At 37.3% G+C, this 20,798-nt stretch overlaps 2 protein-coding genes across 2 annotated transcripts; both read right to left on the bottom strand.

The window, feature by feature from the left end:
* Window positions 1-6,279: 6,279 nt before the first annotated feature.
* On the bottom strand, window positions 6,280-10,215 carry LOC128387674 (secreted protein C-like). The gene is made up of 4 exons (XM_053346916.1): window positions 10,185-10,215; window positions 7,333-8,016; window positions 7,149-7,289; window positions 6,280-6,500 (listed from the first exon to the last, which is right to left on the bottom strand). The coding sequence occupies exons 1-4, from the start codon at window positions 10,213-10,215 to the stop codon at window positions 6,280-6,282; spliced, it is 1,077 nt and encodes a 358-aa protein (XP_053202891.1).
* Window positions 10,216-10,282: 67 nt separating this feature from the next.
* Window positions 10,283-15,602, bottom strand: LOC128387675 (pneumococcal serine-rich repeat protein-like; the record flags this gene model as incomplete). Its single annotated transcript, XM_053346917.1, has 4 exons — window positions 12,857-15,602; window positions 12,188-12,760; window positions 10,686-11,246; window positions 10,283-10,621 (listed from the first exon to the last, which is right to left on the bottom strand). Coding segments are annotated over exons 1-4 (3,852 nt in total), but the record flags the coding sequence as incomplete, so codon positions are not given.
* Window positions 15,603-20,798: the final 5,196 nt, after the last annotated feature.

Raw genomic sequence — 20,798 nt, forward strand, 5'->3', positions numbered from 1 at the left:
CACCAACGAATCGTTGCGATTTTATCTTCCTTATTACTACGCTTCCCGAATTAACTAATTTGTTATCGATTATAATCAACTAATTTACTTGTACGTATTTGTGCCCCTCTCCAAGTCAAACAATAATCACTCAAATCGCTTTTATAATTACATCAATTACAATTAACTTTAGGCCTACCACAATTCACGTAAACTTTTATTGTTATTATTAATAGTTTCATGATAATCTAAAATATTCATCAAACAATTATCACTCTTTCTTTCATTTGATTTAAATTATTGTTTCAATTTTTATGCGAAATTATCGTTCTATTAATAATTGTTATAACAACTCTTTGCCGTTAATTAGCTATAATTATTAATAAATGACTTTTTTGGGCTACAAAGTTGGTTTCATAATAAAAATGTACTTAATTATAAATGTTGAAATAAAAAAGTGAATAAATTGATTGTTATTTAACGTTCGATCCATCCAACGTTGTTAAAAGTGAAGTATTTCTGATCAGAATTTACTTACCTCATCTTACTCAGCAATGATAGCTTGCAATTATGGTTATTGGTTTTAATTGTTAGTGATTTGGCTGTATTATTTCAACCAATTTATCAAGACATTGAAATATTAACATGTATTAATAGGATTGTGATACAACTTTGAGCGCTTATAACTGATTACCCAAAACGTTCATCTCTGCAAATTAGCGTTAAATAATTGTGAAGGAGTCAGTTTGGTTGATCAATTTTTTGATGAAAAGATAACTTGTTACTTGCTAATTTCAATAATTATCCTCGAGATTTTTAATCATTTGTTGCATTTTTACAATGTTTTATAAAAAAATTTACAGGTACTATAAGTAAATGAATAGAGTATTTTAGTAACTTATACTGTTTAAGTTGAAACTTTCAACAATTGATTATCATCAAATGATCATAGTTTTAATTGCTAAAAAGAGTTCCCCTTTGATTTGATCAACCAGATAGATGAAAAAAGTTTTTCAATTAGTTTTCAATAGATTCAGCTCATTAGTAATGGTCGAAATTATCATAATCACTATCAGGTCATGACTAATTAATCTCTAATATCCTTCTAATGTCATAACTAAAATAAAAACTTCTGTTTAGCTTACCAAGATAGATGAGACCTCTACAAAAAATGTTATTTATAGCGATAAGTTGAGAAAGTCAGTATGAAATCTTAATTCGATAGAATCTGAAATCCCGAGAGGTCAGTGTCAAGAGTCTATTTAATTTAACTTTTTACAAGTAAACGTCCTCTCAATAACAAGTATTTGCGTGAATATTTGTAGCTTTTATGATTTGGACCAAGGTGGAGGGAATTAATGATACTGTTTTCAAAATTTAGCATACAAGAATCAGAATATTCAATAATCATGAAAAATTGTGAATAGAGAGCTGAAAGTCTCAATTTTCGAAATAAGCTGAAAAAATCAATGGAAAATCAGTAGTTTTACATTTAATTAGTTGTTTTAAAAATGTTCATTTTAAAAAATTTAATTTGAAAAGCTCCATAGTTTTAGCATGGAGGAAAAGTTCAATTTAACATGTAAAAAATTTTCCTCTTCAACTTTTTGTCTTTCTTGTATCATTTCCTATGTTAAAACTCTAAAAAATTTAAAAAGAGGCAGTTACACTAAATGGATAATTTCGAGGGTATTTAATTTATGAAAAAATTAGTTTCAGATTTATTAATTTGACATAAGAGACCAGAAGAATAATCAAAAAACCATTTCTATCACCAACAGTTTTCGAAACAATTAATTTGCAAAATCGGTATAATTAATTTCCTCCACCTTGGTATATTCTAGTACCCACTTAAGTTAATACTTTCTGTATCTGTGATGCAACTTTTTTCATCAATTAACAAAACCAATTGACCATAACAACAATCATCATATACAGGTCAATAAATAACTATATGAAACAAATTTGAAAGTTCATAGCGAATAGATGATAGAGAACTGATTAATTAAAAATATTTCATATTAAAATTCAGGTCTTCATTTATTATGAGCCACATTTTCACAGAATTTTGTCAAATGGTTTACGAACAGTTCAATTTCGAAAAAAAATCGAAAAAATCAATCTGTTAATTGGGAATCGCCTTTGAAGCTCTATAACTAAAAAACCGATGATCAAAAAGAAACAAAAAAACTAAATTATATACAACTTGGTGATCTAAATAACATATGTGAATTCGAAGTGTGAGCAACAAAGCGTTCTGAAGATATTCGAATTTGAAATTTCGGCAAAATTAAAAAGCGCGAAAATTCAAATTCTCTATGGAAATTAACATGGGATTAACAAAATGATTTTTGGGTTTTTTCGATCTTAATTAATTTCTACGAAAACCACTGATCAGAATTAAATAAAAATTGGTCTCAATATAAATTACGGAATGTGCTTTCTATTAATGTTTAATTCTATTAATTAATCATGCTTTAAGAACCTGTAATTTTTTGTCAAATTTGTTCCATAAAGTTATTTATTGCCCTGTATATCTTTATCTATCTCTTTCTCTTTATCTTAATTGCTTTTTTAATTATTATTTTCTTCATTTACCCTTTCCCATGATTTGTAATTTTTTCTCTTTCTCTTCTCTCTTTCTACAAATTTTTTTACTCTCTGACTTTAATTTTTCTTCTCTTTCTTTCTTCATTCTTTCCCTTCACCCACAATCAACAACAAAATTGTATTTCTCTTTCTCTTTCTCTCTTTGCTATTTGTGATCTTATTGTGATCTTAATTGTGTCTCTTCCTTTCCCTGACTATTTCCTTACCATACCGGGTGATTGATATGGCGGAACTCCTTACCTTCCCTTTTGTGTTTTTAAGTTGATCCGGTAGCCCGAATCAACTTATTTAAATAACACCAAAATCTTTAATCAGAATCTCATTATTAGAATCAAAATAACCAGACTTTTACCTCAACTAATTAGAATCTTATAGTGATAATTTAAACCTCAATCTCGATAATTGTCTGAGCGTAATTGTCTGAGCGTAAGCGAAGACTTTACTTCGAAAATTCAAAGTTTGCTGGAACGATAGCGATCGTAATTTTGGTCCAATCTTTACCAAATTTCCAGAATAGGTTCAGATGATGGTTCTCATCACCTGTATAGTTTTTGATAAAGATTGGCCCACTCCCAAAAATTTGTAATTTTTCTTTACGCTAGATAGTGACAATGGCAATTCTTCATGGCAACGAGCAAAATGCCGCTTCTTTTAAATTTTTCTTTTTCGTTCTCTTTCTTTTCTTGCTTTCAGACTCTTTCTTTCAATCTCTTTCTTTCTTTATCTTTCTCTCAGTCTTTTTCTCTCAGTCTCGTCCTATCAATCTCTTTCTTTCAGCCTTTCTCTCTTTTCTTTTTTCTCTTTGCTCTTTATCCTTCTTTAACTATCTTTCTCGCACGCACTTCTCAGTCTCACTTTTCTGAGTCACACACGCGCCCAGACGTCACTGCCGCTTACAGTATGCCTAGTTAGTTGTCATCTTTACTGTCAAAGTCAACTAACCTGATTTATAGATAATTTTATTCCCTTTCTTATTTCCATTCATTTTCTCACAAATTATAAAAGTCAATTAATTAATTTAGGAAGTTTAACTAATAACAATAACAATTAATTCAGTAACCATTATTAGTTTTGTTCTCAGGGTAATAAAAAGATCAGCACTTCCACCGGAAAATAGATTTCTTAAATAATAGATAGACAATTAACCCACCTAATCAAACTAGTATAAAAAAGTAACAGTCGAAATAATTATCATCAGAATGTCTTCATCTCTCTGAGTATCTACATCTCTTGATCAGTCCAGTCCGTTTAGTTCATCAACTTTAAATTTACTTTTGTGTCAAATCTAGTTTCTTTTTTATCCTCCTCTTTCAATTTGTGTTCAATCTCATTTCATAAATTCTTCTAATTTGTGTTTAATCTAATTTCTATCAACCCCCTTCCTTTCTAATTATTGATCAACTATCTGAATGTAATCTAATAAAATGTATTCAACCAACAACCTCAACTTTACTTTGTCACGATTCCAATGTTACCACTCGACATCAACCCGCTCAATCAACCCGCTACCGTTAATCTAAAATTCACAAAGTGAACCAATTTCTCATCTCCTTTTTATCAATTATTTTCCCTTTCTATTATTGTTTATCGTAATTCTTTAATTTTTACTCTTAATGTCCAATCAATTCCCTTCTTTTCTTCAACCTTACAAATAAAAACACTTAAAAATTTCTAACGTGACATATCCATTTATGTTAAAATTCACTATCGTCATGTACATTTTTCTAATTGAAAATGTTAATTACAAGGAATCAATAGATGGCGATAGTGAAAACCGAGTTTTCTTAAGTGGGTACTGGAGTGTTTGTGTTGTGCAATTCAAAAGTTATGGCTTATCGAAGTTTATGAGGCCACCAGTGATTCCTCTTAAATCCCTTTTGCAAATCGATCTGAAACACGTAGACTTATAGAAGCTACATAAACAATCATTTATGGTTAAAAGGTAGGTTCTTAAAAATGACCTCGAGGAATGTTTTCATTTCTAGGCTGGATGATCTCTAGATCATATTTGAGAAGCCAACACGTCAAATAACTTTTTCTGTTGTTAATCACTATAACAATACAGTTGGTGAAAATTAGTTCGACGGTGGTTTAAGATCATTCACGCAGGTATCTCAAGGGAACAGTGATAGGTATAGTTAATCAATTTAACTTTATCAATATTTAGATAACAAAGAGCATTGAAATAAAGTGTGTTGCAGTTAAAAATGGTAAATTATCTTACTTTAGATTATGATGATGACGAGAATGATAAGAGTGATAAGAATGATGAAGAAACAATGATAAAGATGAAAAAGTAAACAAACAAGAAAATTAACATTAACAATATTTATTAGAGTAAATGAACAAAATGTCTGCCTCGGACTTCATGACATTTGTTGATTCTTTTCGTGAAATTTTCTACTGTATTCGATAACATTTGATTGGTCACACATTTAAATTTTTCGACTATCATTGATTTTAGTTGAGTTAATGTTTTAGGTTGACATTGTCGAACCTGTTCTTCAACGTAACCCGAAAGAAAATAATCGAGAGGGTTAAGGTCACACGAGCTTGTGGGCCATTCGAACTCACTTCTTCTACTTATTAATCTAAACCTGGAATAACGTTTGAGTAATGCGACCGTTTCATTGGTGCAATGAGGTGTTGCTCTATCTTGTTTAAACCAAGATCTATTAATTATGTCACCATAATCAGTTCTAGAATAAAATATTGATTTATGGATTCCGGGTAAATGATTTGATTAACATTACTGGTGAAAAAATATGTACCGATAATACAATTAGTAACCACATTGACTATTATTTTGATTGTTAGTTTTGTTGTTTAAATTAATTTTGCCTAAAGCTATAGCCTTTCGCCAAGAAATCAACCGATTTACTTATTTCATCATTATCATTGTAACATTGCGATTTCCTGTGATTTAAAAGTTGAAATCAGAACAATTGATAAATGGAGGATTCGCTAGAATCAGAAGCGGTGATTTGAACAATGATTACGTGAATTGTAAATCATCAAGTTTTACCATCAGATGATTAACTCAATATCGTATTGAGACACCATGAAGACCTTTCGAATTTTTGTAAATCGCTATTCGAGTCAATGGCTGACAGTAATGAAGGTTAAAATTAGCAATGATGACCACCCATTAAAATACTAAATTTGATTGATAAAGTTGAATTGATTAATTGTGATTATCACTGTTCACTTGTGATACCTGCGCAAACAATATGCAATGACCCTCAAACTAACTTTCGCCGGATGTATATGATCATATCTGCAAAAAATTTCATGGCAGTATGTATTACCATTCTCGAAATATTATCTAAGTAAAATTCCGGTTTGGACGAAATTGTGACCTAGCACGACATTTGAGATATGTTTAGATTAGACAGAACCTTGTTTTTATATGTTCTATCAGAATTATAACCTTATTTTAAGTTCCACAAAAGTCTTTCAGAACTTTCAGATCAATCATTTCGATCAACCTAGTATTGATGTCTCAGACGTTGCGCTAATTGCACTTTGATTTTTAAATTCTCATAAAAATTTTCAAACCTCCCTACCCAATTTAAACTAAAATATGAATAGAAAAAACAAATGTATGATTTGTATTATCACTTATTTGTCAAGCTTTATTTTGCAATATAGTTTCGAAAGTAGCTACAAGTGAGCATTCATTTTGTCTGATTAAGCATAACAATAACAGTTTTGTCCAGATGCATTAACAAAAGACGATACATAAGATTTCATTGGCAGGCCGGCACTAGTGAAATTGTTATATAATCGTGATTCTAGCTCTTTGCCTGATGATCCATTATCTGAACCATTTCCTGAACCTGATGAACTTGAGCCAGCAGCAGCACCGGACGAAGCAGCAGTACCAGATGAACCAGTTGATGATCCTGATCCTGATGATGATGATGAACCGTTGTTAGATCCTGTTGATCCATTGTTTTGTCCTTTACCAGTAGATGATCCTGAAGAACCAGCAGCAGCGGCAGCGGCAGAAGCAGCGGCAGCTGAAGCAGCAGCAGCATTAGCAGCAGTAGCAGCAGCAGAGTCATTTGCGTTGCCTGATGATGTTGATGATGATGATGATGAAGCATTGTTTCCTTTGCCTGATGAACCGTTATCTGAACCATTTCCTGAACCTGATGAACCTGAGCCAGCAGCAGCAGCAGATGAAGCAGCAGCAGATGATGATGAACCAGCTGATGATCCTGTTCCTGATGATCCTGATGATGATTGACCGTTGTTAGATGCTCCTGATCCATTGTTTTGTCCTTTACCAGTAGATGATCCTGAAGAGCAGCAGCGGCGGCGGCAGAAGCAGCAGCTGAAGCAGCAGCAGCATGCAGCAGCAGCAGAGTCATTTGCGTTGCCTGATGATGTTGATGATGATGATGAAGCATTGTTTCCTTTGCCTGATGAACCGTTATCTGAACCATTTCCTGAACCTGATGAACCTGAGCCAGCAGCAGCAGCAGATGAAGCAGCAGCAGATGATGATGAACCAGCTGATGATCCTGTTCCTGATGATCCTGATGATGATTGACCGTTGTTAGATGCTCCTGATCCATTGTTTTGTCCTTTACCAGTAGATGATCCTGAAGAACCAGCAGCGGCGGCAGAAGCAGCGGCAGCTGAAGCAGCAGCAGCATTAGCAGCAGTAGCAGCAGCAGAGTCATTTGCGTTGCCTGATGATGTTGATGATAATGATGATGAAGCATTGTTTCCTGCCTGATGAATCGTTATCTGAACCATTTCCTGAGCCTGATGAGCCAGGAGCAGCACCAGATGAAGCTGCACCAGCTGATGAACCAGCTGATGATCCTGTTCCTGATGATCCTGATGATGATGAACCGTTGTTAGATCCTGTTGATCCATTGTTTTGTCCTTTACCAGTAGATGATCCTGAAGAACCAGCAGCAGCGGCAGCGGCAGAAGCAGCGGCAGCTGAAGCAGCAGCAGCATTAGCAGCAGTAGCAGCAGCAGAGTCATTTGCGTTGACTGATGATGTTGATGATGATGATGAAGCATTGTTTCCTTTGCCTGATGAACCGTTATCTGAACCATTTCCTGAACCTGATGAACCTGAGCCAGCAGCAGCAGCAGATGAAGCAGCAGCAGATGATGATGAACCAGCTGATGATCCTGTTCCTGATGTTCCTGATGATCCTGATGATGATTGACCGTTGTTAGATGCTCCTGATCCATTGTTTTGTCCTTTACCAGTAGATGATCCTGAAGAACCAGCAGCAGCGGCAGCGGCAGAAGCAGCGGCAGCTGAAGCAGCAGCAGCATTAGCAGCAGTAGCAGCAGCAGAGTCATTTGCGTTGCCTGATGATGTTGATGATGATGATGATGAAGCATTGTTTCCTTTGCCTGATGAACCGTTATCTGAACCATTTCCTGAACCTGATGAACCTGAGGAGCCAGCAGCAGCAGCAGATGAAGCAGCAGCACCAGATGAACCAGTAGATGATCCTGATCCTGATCCTGATGATGATGATGAACCGTTGTTAGATCCTGTTGATCCATTGTTTTGTCCTTTACCAGCAGATGATCCTGAAGCAGCAGCAGCAGCGGCAGCGGCAGAAGCAGCGGCAGCTGAAGCAGCAGCAGCATTAGCAGGCAGCAGAGTCATTTGCGTTGCCTGATGATGTTGATGATGATGATGAAAGCATTGTTTCCTTTGCCTGATGAACCGTTATCTGAACCATTTCCTGAACCTGATGAACCTGAGCCAGCAGCAGCATGGCAGGCAGCAGATGATGATGATCCAGCTGATGATCCTGTTCCTGATGTTCCTGATGATCCTGATGATGATTGACCGTTGTTAGATGCTCCTGATCCATTGTTTTGTCCTTTACCAGTGGATGATCCTGAAGAACCAGCAGCAGCGGCAGCGGCAGAAGCAGCGGCAGCTGAAGCAGCAGCAGCATTAGCAGCAGTAGCAGCAGCAGAGTCATTTGCGTTGCCTGATGATGTTGATGATGATGATGATGAAGCATTGTTTCCTTTGCCTGATGAACCGTTATCTGAACCATTTCCTGAACCTGATGAACCTGAGCCAGCAGCAGCAGCAGATGAAGCAGCAGCAGATGATGATGAACCAGCTGATGATCCTGTTCCTGATGATCCTGATGATGATGAACCGTTGTTAGATCCTGTTGATCCATTGTTTTGTCCTTTACCAGTAGATGATCCTGAAGAACCAGCAGCAGCGGCAGCGGCAGAAGCAGCGGCAGCTGAAGCAGCAGCAGCATTAGCAGCAGTAGCAGCAGCAGAGTCATTTGCGTTGCCTGATGATGTTGATGATGATGATGATGAAGCATTGTTTCCTTTGCCTGATGAACCGTTATCTGAACCATTTCCTGAACCTGATGAACCTGAGCCAGCAGCAGCAGATGAAGCAGCAGATGATGATGAACCAGCTGATGATCCTGTTCCTGATGTTCCTGATGATCCTGATGATTGACCGTTAGATGCTCCTGATCCATTGTTTTGTCCTTTACCAGTGGATGATCCTGAAGAACCAGCAGCAGCGGCAGCGGCAGAAGCAGCGGCAGCTGAAGCAGCAGCAGCATTAGCAGCAGTAGCAGCAGCAGAGTCATTTGCGTTGCCTGATGATGTTGATGATGATGATGATGAAGCATTGTTTCCTTTGCCTGATGAACCGTTATCTGAACCATTTCCTGAACCTGATGAACCTGAGCCAGCAGCAGCAGATGAAGCAGCAGCAGATGATGATGAACCAGCTGATGATCCTGTTCCTGATGATCCTGATGATGATTGACCGTTGTTAGATGCTCCTGATCCATTGTTTTGTCCTTTACCAGTAGATGATCCTGAAGAACCAGCAGCAGCGGCAGCGGCAGAAGCAGCGGCAGCTGAAGCAGCAGCAGCATTAGCAGCAGTAGCAGCAGCAGAGTCATTTGCGTTGCCTGATGATGTTGATGATGATGATGATGAAGCATTGTTTCCTTTGCCTGATGAACCGTTATCTGAACCATTTCCTGAACCTGATGAACCTGAGCCAGCAGCAGCAGATGAAGCAGCAGCAGATGAAGCAGCAGGATGATGAACCAGCTGATGATCCTGTTCCTGATGATCCTGATGATGATTGACCGTTGTTAGATGCTCCTGATCCATTGTTTTGTCCTTTACCAGTAGATGATCCTGAAGAACCAGCAGCAGCGGCAGCGGCAGAAGCAGCGGCAGCTGAAGCAGCAGCAGCATTAGCAGCAGTAGCAGCAGCAGAGTCATTTGCGTTGCCTGATGATGTTGATGATGATGATGATGATTGTTCCTTTGCCTGATGAACCGTTATCTGAACCATTTCCTGAACCTGATGAACCTGAGCCAGCAGCAGCAGCAGATGAAGCAGCAGCAGATGATGATGAACCAGCTGATGATCCTGTTCCTGATGTTCCTGATGATCCTGATGATGATTGACCGTTGTTAGATGCTCCTGATCCATTGTTTTGTCCTTTACCAGTAGATGATCCTGAAGAACCAGCAGCGGCAGCGGCAGAAGCAGCGGCAGAAGCAAGCAGCAGCAGCGCAGCAGTAGCAGCAGAGTCATTTGCGTTGCCTGATGATGTTGATGATGATGAACATTGTTTCCTTTGCCTGATGAACCGTTATCTGAACCATTTCCTGAACCTGATGAACCTGAGCCAGCAGCAGCAGATGAAGCAGCAGCAGATGATGATGAACCAGCTGATGATCCTGTTCCTGATGATCCTGATGATGATTGACCGTTGTTAGATGCTCCTGATCCATTGTTTTGTCCTTTACCAGTAGATGATCCTGAAGAACCAGCAGCAGCGGCAGCGGCAGCTGAAGCAGCAGAGTCATTTGCGTTGCCTGATGATGTTGATGATGATGATGATGAAGCATTGTTTCCTTTGCCTGATGAACCGTTATCTGAACCATTTCCTGAACCTGATGAACCTGAGCCAGCAGCAGCAGCAGATGAAGCAGCAGCAGATGATGATGAACCAGCTGATGATCCTGTTCGTGTTCTGATGATCCTGATGATGATTGACCGTTGTTAGATGCTCCTGATCCATTGTTTTGTCCTTTACAGTGGATGATCCTGAAGAACCAGCAGCAGCGGCAGCGGCAGAAGCAGCGGCAGCTGAAGCAGCAGCAGCATTAGCAGCAGTAGCAGCAGCAGAGTCATTTGCGTTGCCTGATGATGTTGTTGATGATGATGATGAAGCATTGTTTCCTTTGCCTGATGAACCGTTATCTGAACCATTTCCTGAACCTGATGAACCTGAGCCAGCAGCAGCAGATGAAGCAGCAGCAGCAGATGATGATGAACCAGCTGATGATCCTGTTCCTGATGATCCTGATGATGATTGACCGTTGTTAGATGCTCCTGATCCATTGTTTTGTCCTTTACCAGTAGATGATCCTGAAGAACCAGCAGCAGCGGCAGCGGCAGAAGCAGCGGCAGCTGAAGCAGCAGCAGCATTAGCAGCAGTAGCAGCAGCAGAGTCATTTGCGTTGACTGATGATGTTGATGATGATGATGATGAAGCATTGTTTCCTTTGCCTGATGAACCGTTATCTGAACCATTTCCTGAACCTGATGAACCTGAGCCAGCAGCAGCAGCAGATGAAGCAGCAGCAGATGATGATGAACCAGCTGATGATCCTGTTCCTGTTCCTGATGATCCTGATGATGATTGACCGTTGTTAGATGCTCCTGATCCATTGTTTTGTCCTTTACCAGTAGGATGATCCTGAAGAACCAGCAGCAGCGGCGGCAGAAGCGCAGCGGCAGCTGAAGCAGCAGCATTAGCAGCAGTAGCAGCAGCAGAGTCATTTGCGTTGCCTGATGATGTTGATGATGATGATGATGAAGCATTGTTTCCTTTGCCTGATGAACCGTTATCTGAACCATTTCCTGAACCTGATGAACCTGAGCCAGCAGCAGCAGCAGATGAAGCAGCAGCAGATGATGATGAACCAGCTGATGATCCTGTTCCTGATGATCCTGATGATGATGAACCGTTGTTAGATCCTGTTGATCCATTGTTTTGTCCTTTACCAGTAGATGATCCTGAAGAACCAGCAGCAGCGGCAGCAGGCAGCGGCAGCTGAAGCAGCAGCAGCATTAGCAGCAGCAGCAGGTCATTTGCGTTGCCTGATGATGTTGATGATGATGATGATGAAGCATTGTTTCCTTTGCCTGATGAACCGTTATCTGAACCATTTCCTGAACCTGATGAACCTGAGCCAGCAGCAGCAGCAGATGAAGCAGCAGCAGCTGATGATCCTGTTCCTGATGTTCCTGATGATCCTGATGATGATTGACCGTTGTTAGATGCTCCTGATCCATTGTTTTGTCCTTTACCAGTGGATGATCCTGAAGAACCAGCAGCAGCGGCGGCGGCAGAAGCAGCGGCAGCTGAAGCAGCAGCATTAGCAGCAGTAGCAGCAGCAGAGTCATTTGCGTTGCCTGATGATGTTGATGATGATGATGATGAAGCATTGTTTCCTTTGATGAACCGTTATCTGAACCATTTCCTGAACCTGATGAACCTGAGCCAGCAGCAGCAGATGAAGCAGCAGCAGATGATGATGAACCAGCTGATGATCCTGTTCCTGATGATCCTGATGATGATTGACCGTTGTTAGATGCTCCTGATCCATTGTTTTGTCCTTTACCAGTAGATGATCCTGAAGAACCAGCAGCAGCATTAGCAGCAGTAGCAGCAGCAGAGTCATTTGCGTTGCCTGATGATGTTGATGATGATGATGATGAAGCATTGTTTCCTTTGCCTGATGAACCGTTATCTGAACCATTTCCTGAACCTGATGAACCTGAGCCAGCAGCAGCAGCAGATGAAGCAGCAGCAGATGATGATGAACCAGCTGATGATCCTGTTCCTGATGATCCTGATGATGATTGACCGTTGTTAGATGCTCCTGATCCATTGTTTTGTCCTTTACCAGTAGATGATCCTGAAGAACCAGCAGCAGCGGCAGCGGCAGAAGCAGCGGCTGAAGCAGCATTAGCAGCAGTAGCAGCAGCAGAGTCATTTGCGTTGCCTGATGATGTTGATGATGATGATGATGAAGCATTGTTTCCTTTGCCTGATGAACCGTTATCTGAACCATTTCCTGAACCTGATGAACCTGAGCCAGCAGCAGCAGATGAAGCAGCAGCAGATGATGATGAACCAGCTGATGATCCTGTTCCTGATGTTCCTGATCCTGATGATGATTGACCGTTGTTAGATGCTCCTGATCCATTGTTTTGTCCTTTACCAGTGGATGATCCTGAAGAACCAGCAGCAGCGGCAGCGGCAGAAGCAGCGGCAGCTGAAGCAGCAGCAGCATTAGCAGCAGTAGCAGCAGCAGAGTCATTTGCGTTGCCTGATGATGTTGATGATGATGATGATGAAGCATTGTTTCCTTTGCCTGATGAACCGTTATCTGAACCATTTCCTGAACCTGATGAACCTGAGCCAGCAGCAGCAGCAGATGAAGCAGCAGATGATGATGAACCAGCTGATGATCCTGTTCCTGATGATCCTGATGATGATTGACCGTTGTTAGATGCTCCTGATCCATTGTTTTGTCCTTTACCAGTAGATGATCCTGAAGAACCAGCAGCAGCGGCAGCGGCAGAAGCAGCGGCAGCTGAAGCAGCAGCAGCATTAGCAGCAGTAGCAGCAGCAGAGTCATTTGCGTTGCCTGATGATGTTGATGATGATGATGATGAAGCATTGTTTCCTTTGCCTGATGAACCGTTATCTGAACCATTTCCTGAACCTGATGAACCTGAGCCAGCAGCAGCAGCAGATGAAGCAGCAGCAGATGATGATGAACCAGCTGATGATCCTGTTCCTGATGTTCCTGATGATCCTGATGATGATTGACCGTTGTTAGATGCTCCTGATCCATTGTTTTGTCCTTTACCAGTGGATGATCCTGAAGAACCAGCAGCAGCGGCAGCGGCAGAAGCAGCGGCAGCTGAAGCAGCAGCAGCATTAGCAGCAGTAGCAGCAGCAGAGTCATTTGCGTTGCCTGATGATGTTGATGATGATGATGATGAAGCATTGTTTCCTTTGCCTGATGAACCGTTATCTGAACCATTTCCTGAACCTGATGAACCTGAGCCAGCAGCAGCAGCAGATGAAGCAGCAGCAGATGATGATGAACCAGCTGATGATCCTGTTCCTGATGATCCTGATGATGATTGACCGTTGTTAGATGCTCCTGATCCATTGTTTTGTCCTTTACCAGTAGATGATCCTGAAGAACCAGCAGCAGCGGCAGCGGCAGAAGCAGCGGCAGCTGAAGCAGCAGCAGCATTAGCAGCAGTAGCAGCAGCAGAGTCATTTGCGTTGCCTGATGATGTTGATGATGATGATGATGAAGCATTGTTTCCTTTGCCTGATGAACCGTTATCTGAACCATTTCCTGAACCTGATGAACCTGAGCCAGCAGCAGCAGCAGATGAAGCAGCAGCAGATGATGATGAACCAGCTGATGATCCTGTTCCTGATGATCCTGATGATGATTGACCGTTGTTAGATGCTCCTGATCCATTGTTTTGTCCTTTACCAGTAGATGATCCTGAAGAACCAGCAGCAGCGGCAGCGGCAGAAGCAGCGGCAGCTGAAGCAGCAGCAGCATTAGCAGCAGTAGCAGCAGCAGAGTCATTTGCGTTGCCTGATGATGTTGTTGATGATGATGATGAAGCATTGTTTCCTTTGCCTGATGAACCGTTATCTGAACCATTTCCTGAACCTGATGAACCTGAGCCAGCAGCAGCAGCAGATGAAGCAGCAGCAGCAGATGATGATGAACCAGCTGATGATCCTGTTCCTGATGATCCTGATGATGATTGACCGTTGTTAGATGCTCCTGATCCATTGTTTTGTCTCTTACCAGTAGATGGTCTTGTTTCTGAAGATTCTGAGCCAGCATTGGATGAAGCAGCAGAGGAAACAGCAGCTGTTGATTCTGGTCCTGATGGTCTTGATGATCTTGATGATGATTGACTGTTGTTCACTTCGCCTGATGAACCGTTATCTGAACTTGATGAACCTGATGAGCCAGTAGCAGCAGTAGATGAAGCAGTCGCCGATGATCCTGATCCTGCTGATTCTGATGATGATTGTCCGTTGTTAGATGGTCTTGATCCATTGTTTTGTCCTTTACCAGCAGATGATGCTGAAGAAGAAGCGGCACCGGCAGCATTATTTGTTGATGATGATGAAGCATCCTCTCCGTTTCCCGATGAGCCATCCTGTGAACCTGATGAATCTGATGAACTTGAGTCAGCAGCAGTAGATGAACTAGTTGATGTTGATTTTGCGGTTTGTCCTGCTCTGTTTCCATTTTCTTCTGATTCTACGGTTTGTTCTTCATTAGATGGATCCGAATCGGGCTCATCAAAGTCTTCGGTATCGTCATCCTCAGGTTTGTTGTCTTGGTTGGGTCCATCGAATTCCATCTCAGTTACGCTTCGCATTAGTTTACCAGCATCCATTGTCATTGTCATGCCCAATCGTCCAGGATCCATTGGGGCAGGTAAAGCGTTTACTTCGGCATACTGAGTTGTTGTTATTGCAACACAAATTAATGTAAAAAAACCAAAAATACGATTCATTTTGTTTTTTTTCTGATGAACTTGTTGATTAGAGATGAGAAGATGATTATGATTTATTTTCTTGCTTTCTCGAGTTTTTATACTTTTTTATGTCAAATCTGAACAAATAAAAGTCTTCATCGAACTGCTATTTAATATTCTTATAATTGCCTGCTGCTCTGTCAGTCAATTCTTTATCAGGAAAGAGGGTTGTTCGGAATAATAGTAAGTTTAATGTATTATTTAATCAACGGTTCGGTACCTAATTTCTAACGAATCGCATCAAACATAAAGGGAAAAGCTTCCATGATCTTTCGACAAATATTTCCTCAGTTGGAATAAGTCATAAGATCATCTGGTGATGTTTGTTATTTATTAAGGTACGAGTTGAAGCGCAGTTAAATCTTACTAATTTTCAATCCAAGTGCTAAGTTTATAATAGAAATAAATGGAAAGATTGAAATAAAATGCTACAAATTATTAAGAATCTATTGCGACTCTAGTTCAATTTGCAAACAAACCGAATGAGCAAAATAAAATCAAACGGTGGATTTTTCCAAACTAATAGTGTGAATCTACATGAACTTATTAACTATTATTATTAATAATAATTTATTATTAATCAACAAACTTTACCTCATCAGCATGTTCTACATTTAAAGGAAAAATTTTAACATTTTCGATTTAAAAGCAAAGAGAAAAACCATTTTCGCAAAATTGTTAGAGCTACTTGATGATAGATAGTGATTTCGACGAGTTTGACCAGAAACGAATAGAAAAATTTCTATTTCGAAAAAATTTGGATTACCAAATACAAATGTATAAGTTGGATAATAATAATCTATTTCGATACTACACTAATACTCACATTTTCGCGGTCGATTGATATGAAAATAAAAGAATATCATTACATCATATTCGATTATCAGAATCTTATCTCTCAATCAATGATTTAAAGGAAAGGTGAAAAATAATCATCAAAAAAGTGATGAAAAACGAATAAATAATTCATGGGGATGAAATTTGAAGAGCAATAAGCTACTTATCTTTGGACAAAATTAACTTCCTCAGAATTATTAGTTTCCTCAATTAGAATCAGCCATATGCTTGTCTAATATATTTCATCATTGGAAGTTAGTAAATCGTTTTCCATCAAATAAACAGTCAAATTGTATACAAGGAATATGCGAACATATCACAAGCAGTCGACCATTAGCTCAATTCTAACCACTGGACTATCATTGAAACTCTCATGAAGTTGATTTGATTTCCAAAGTTTTCATGTTCAAGTTTTATGAGCGCCATCTAAAATTGCACCTTTGAACCAACAGCTTTAGAATTTAAAAAAGTAATGTTTTTATTTTCTCTCATTTTTTCTCAATTAGTTTATGAAACTAACGATTAATTAACATTCCAATTTTAAATACATAATTGAAATATTGTTACAGTTTAGTTATAAATCATAAGTGTTGAATGGTTATTCCGATTACTGATCGATTGTTATCCTTACACGTGTAACTACATATAATTGACAAGATTTACCCTCTTTGTTTATCTATGCAAATCTATAATCTAAATTGAGTTAAGCTAAATTGTTTATTTTTCTGTTTTTTGTTTATTTAATTTTATATATTTTCTTTTAATTGTTAATTGTTTAAAATGCTTAGCAGAGGTTTTACCTTGTTTTCTGTTGTTCTGTGTAATCAGTCATGTTTGTTTTTCCATGATATGATTGGCATGCGTTGAAACTTCATAAAGGTTGAAAGAGAAACGAAGCCAAGGAATAGATTAATTGTTTACATAACCATTTTGATCATCTTTTTGGTTCACTCTCTCTCTCTTTTTTGTGTTTTTGGTTCTCTTTCATCAGCAAATAATTTTCCTGTTAATCAATTGATTTGAAAAGATTGATCATGAAAGAGTACAGGGTGTAAAATAAATTACGTTAATGGGGAAAGTTTGTTCCCTGCACAATAGACTTAAACTAATTTGGTGCCCAATTTAGAGTTGTTCCGATCTGAAAAATTGATCGATCAGATCGATCTTTGAGAAAGAAAAACTGATCGATCTCAACTTTCAGAAAATCGATCACCTGAAAAACCACGTGATTTTAGATAAAAATTCAAAACTTAAAAAACTGATTAATAAATTTTACTTAATATGTTCGTAAGACCCTTACGGTCGTCAATGTGACTGGGCAACCTCGAGTGTTGCCCTCAGCGGTCACACTTTTATTCGACCGCTTTGGAATACAGTCTTCTATAAATTCAGTCTTCTAGAAATTCAGTCTTTCAAAAATTCAGTCTTCTAAAAATTCAGTTCTTTAACTTTTCATGGATCCGAATGAACAGAAAATACAGAGTAATAGGAAGGTTAGAGGATGAAGAATAAAATAAATAAATTAATCACCATAAACAGAGGAACCTTCTACTTACTTAATTAAGAAATTAGACAGCAAAAATAGACAGTATACAAAAGAAAGAGAAAATTTTCAGCCTTTTCCGACCGCCAAATTTGAATTAGAAAAATCGAAATTGATCGATTTATTAGCGAAAATTGATCGGATCGATCGATCAACTGAAAATCTGAGATCGGAACATCTCTAGCCCAATTGATCAAGAAACAATTAAATCAAGCGCCAACTATTTGAGCTGTGGCTAATGATTTAGAATAATTAGCTGGCCATAGCTGGCTATTAGCCGATTAGTCAATTAGCCACTTATCAAAGTGGCTAAGATGGATTGATACAACAATTAAACCTAAAGTTAACTAATTAAATCAATTTCTTTGATGCTCAAAGGTGCTTTTAGTCTATGGTACATCCAAAAACAAAAAGAAATTTTGAGATCGCAACTTTGATTTGCGCTGGTATTTTTGGTTTGATTGTTGATTTTTTTCTAATCAAAAATTAATTGTGTGTTTTTAGATAATCAAGTTAAAACATTTTCAAAATTTAACAAATAGATTTTCCTTTCATCTAAATTCATTTTTAAATAGATTTTTAACCAATATTGATTGAGTTTAGAGTTTAGGTAGCTAAGTTACTTAAAAACCAAGTGATTGTAAACCGGCTAAGCGAACGCGACTGCTGGCTAAAGCCACTTGGCTCTGAAAGTGGCTATTAGCTAGCTAATGTTCATTCACTACGGTATCTACTGTATTTATTTTACACCCTGTAAGAAGCAAAAGAGAGCAGAGTTCACCTTTTTTCAGCGGAAAAAAGTTTAACTAAATAAATGCAAAAACTCATTTATTATAATTTATATTTATTTATTAATAGATTATATAAAGATTTCTTTCTGGCCTAATGAATAGTTTTTGTTAAATCAATTTCGAAGTTAAAACTTCAGGTCACTTTTTAAACTGTTATATCCAGATAACAAGATAGATAGATAGAAATAAAAAGAGAGATATTGATAATTGATTGTTGTCATTTTGATAGAGATTGAGACGAGCACTTTGACAAATAATGGCTAAATTTCAAATAAGAAGATAGTGAATACACGAGTTACCATCCATGTCCCCATTGGTGACCCCAGTGTTCCATGTGGGGCATATAATGATGCTCCTTTTTGTGGCAATTTTCCTTTATTACGATATTATCACCACCTTGTTTGTTAGTGTTCAAGATCATTTGACTGTGTTTATCTTTGATCACAATATTGGTTCCTTTTTGACCACAATCTACAGTGAAAAAGATGATTGATGAAACAATTAATAAAATGACAAACATTTTTGAAATCATATTGACTATTGATTGATATTGTTGATTAAACACTGAAATTAATGAAAAATTCACTGAAAGTTTATCTAACTCAATATTTTTGTTGATTGTTTTGGATACAACGATTGAATGAACTTTCGATTTCGAGATTCTAACGTTTAAATACCATTTCGATTTGTTTGTCACTTGCAATGAGCTAAGCCTATTCTTTCGGGATTTATGTTAACACCTACAAGCACAATCTTTATTTAAGGTCAATTTTATTTTAGATACAATTTAATGTTCAACAATTAGATTAGTAAACATAATTTTAATGATGATTAGTGTGAGGAAGTTATTTATTTTTCTTAAAATGTTATCGATATGTTTGATCAGTGAGTTAAATTTTGTTGGGCTTAACTTTCACTTGAGTTCAGGTAGATATAAAAACAACAACAATCATTATATTAATTAGCATCATCATAATAGGTTAATGTTATTGTAATTAACTTCCGATGATATTTAATCAATTTAGATAACCTGAAAATTAAACTAATAGTTAAACTTATATATCTTATTAGGTTGGTGGTTAATAATTTGATTGGTGTATTGACAAAAGTGTTAATTGTTTGGGCTCACTTTTTGTTGATCACTTCAACTTTTACTCCCTTTCTTGCAATTATTTGAAATTAAATGATTGTGATTTTCATTATTGAGGCTCATAAGAACTAATAATGATTAGTTGATTGTTCAAATGTTTAGTTAATTACTAACATTAACAATATGTTTATCTTTTATTTTACCACAAGAAGGGAAAACATCAAAAATAAATGTTCACAGTTAATAATTTCTTTAATTATCTTAGTTTTTTTAACTATGATAAAGTTTAATTGTTCAACAACTAATCAATTAAAGTTCAAATTTAATGTTAATTGTTGATTATGCGTAAACTTTTGTAAAAAATTGGATTGATTAGGTTTCATGATTAACATTAATCACTCAAAAACAAACATTCAAATGTTATATTATTTAATTAAGACAAAAAGTCATTAGGATTTAAATTGACATTATCGTTCCTTGATCGTTGATTAAAATTAATTACAGCCAATTAGATTGATTTTTGTTAAATGAGTGTTAAGTACTTAAGTGTTAAATGTTGATCAAGGTAAGTGATCATAATTACTGCTGTTCCGTAATCCATTTAAAGTAAAGGTTAATTGTTAATTAAGTTCGATGAATAACTAATTCGATTTTGTTTTGATTTAGCTGCCCTTTCCTATTAATTCACAGATCTTTATCTCTTTTTGTTTCTGGAAATTGAACTTTCACTTATCACCTATCCTTTTCTTTTAATCTGAATTTCTCATGAACGGGTCATATGAACCTAAGCTCATATTGGTATATACCAATAGCTCATTAGCTCTTGTTGAGATTTTGATCATCTTCAAGTCGAAGCTTAGTTTCATAAGTTTTACTGATTCGAATTAATTTTTCGTTTTGATTCAATTAAATTTTCACCATAATCAAAAATTGAAAACTCCTTTGCAAATTTTTTATTTATCTCTTTCTCTCTCCCTAAATTTACTAATTCGATATCGACTGTTCTGTCTAATTAATTTTCATATTTCATGTATCTTACCAATAGTAATAACATTTAAGCCCTGTTTAAATGTATCTTCAACAATTATTAGGATCTTTGGTTAAACATATCTGTTATTTGTTTCATTGTGTTTATATCAATGAAAACTTGAGCTGATCAAATCGAGTTTGATTTTTTTCTTGCTAACATATAAATGGTTACATATCGTTTGTGTTTTGTTTGATGCGATTTTTGTCATTAGCTGATTAAAAAAAATTTCTTTTAGTTGTATCATCTTTATC

This window comes from Panonychus citri, unplaced genomic scaffold, assembly GCF_014898815.1.
Source record: "Panonychus citri isolate SS breed McGregor unplaced genomic scaffold, ASM1489881v1 Contig00092, whole genome shotgun sequence".
In the NCBI taxonomy this organism is placed as follows: domain Eukaryota; kingdom Metazoa; phylum Arthropoda; class Arachnida; order Trombidiformes; family Tetranychidae; genus Panonychus; species Panonychus citri.

Excerpts from the sequence above, each read along its gene's own strand:
- LOC128387674 (XM_053346916.1), bottom strand. The coding sequence starts at position 10,215 with ATGTTCATCATCATCAACATCATCAGGCAAC. Across the intron at positions 7,290-7,332 it reads TTCAGATAACGATTCATCAG|GCAACGCAAATGACTCTGCT; the intron begins GCAGGAAACAAT and ends CAACATCATCAG. Across the intron at positions 6,501-7,148 it reads ATCAGGAGCATCTAACAACG|GATCAGGATCATCAACTGGT; the intron begins GTCAATCATCAT and ends CATCATCATCAG.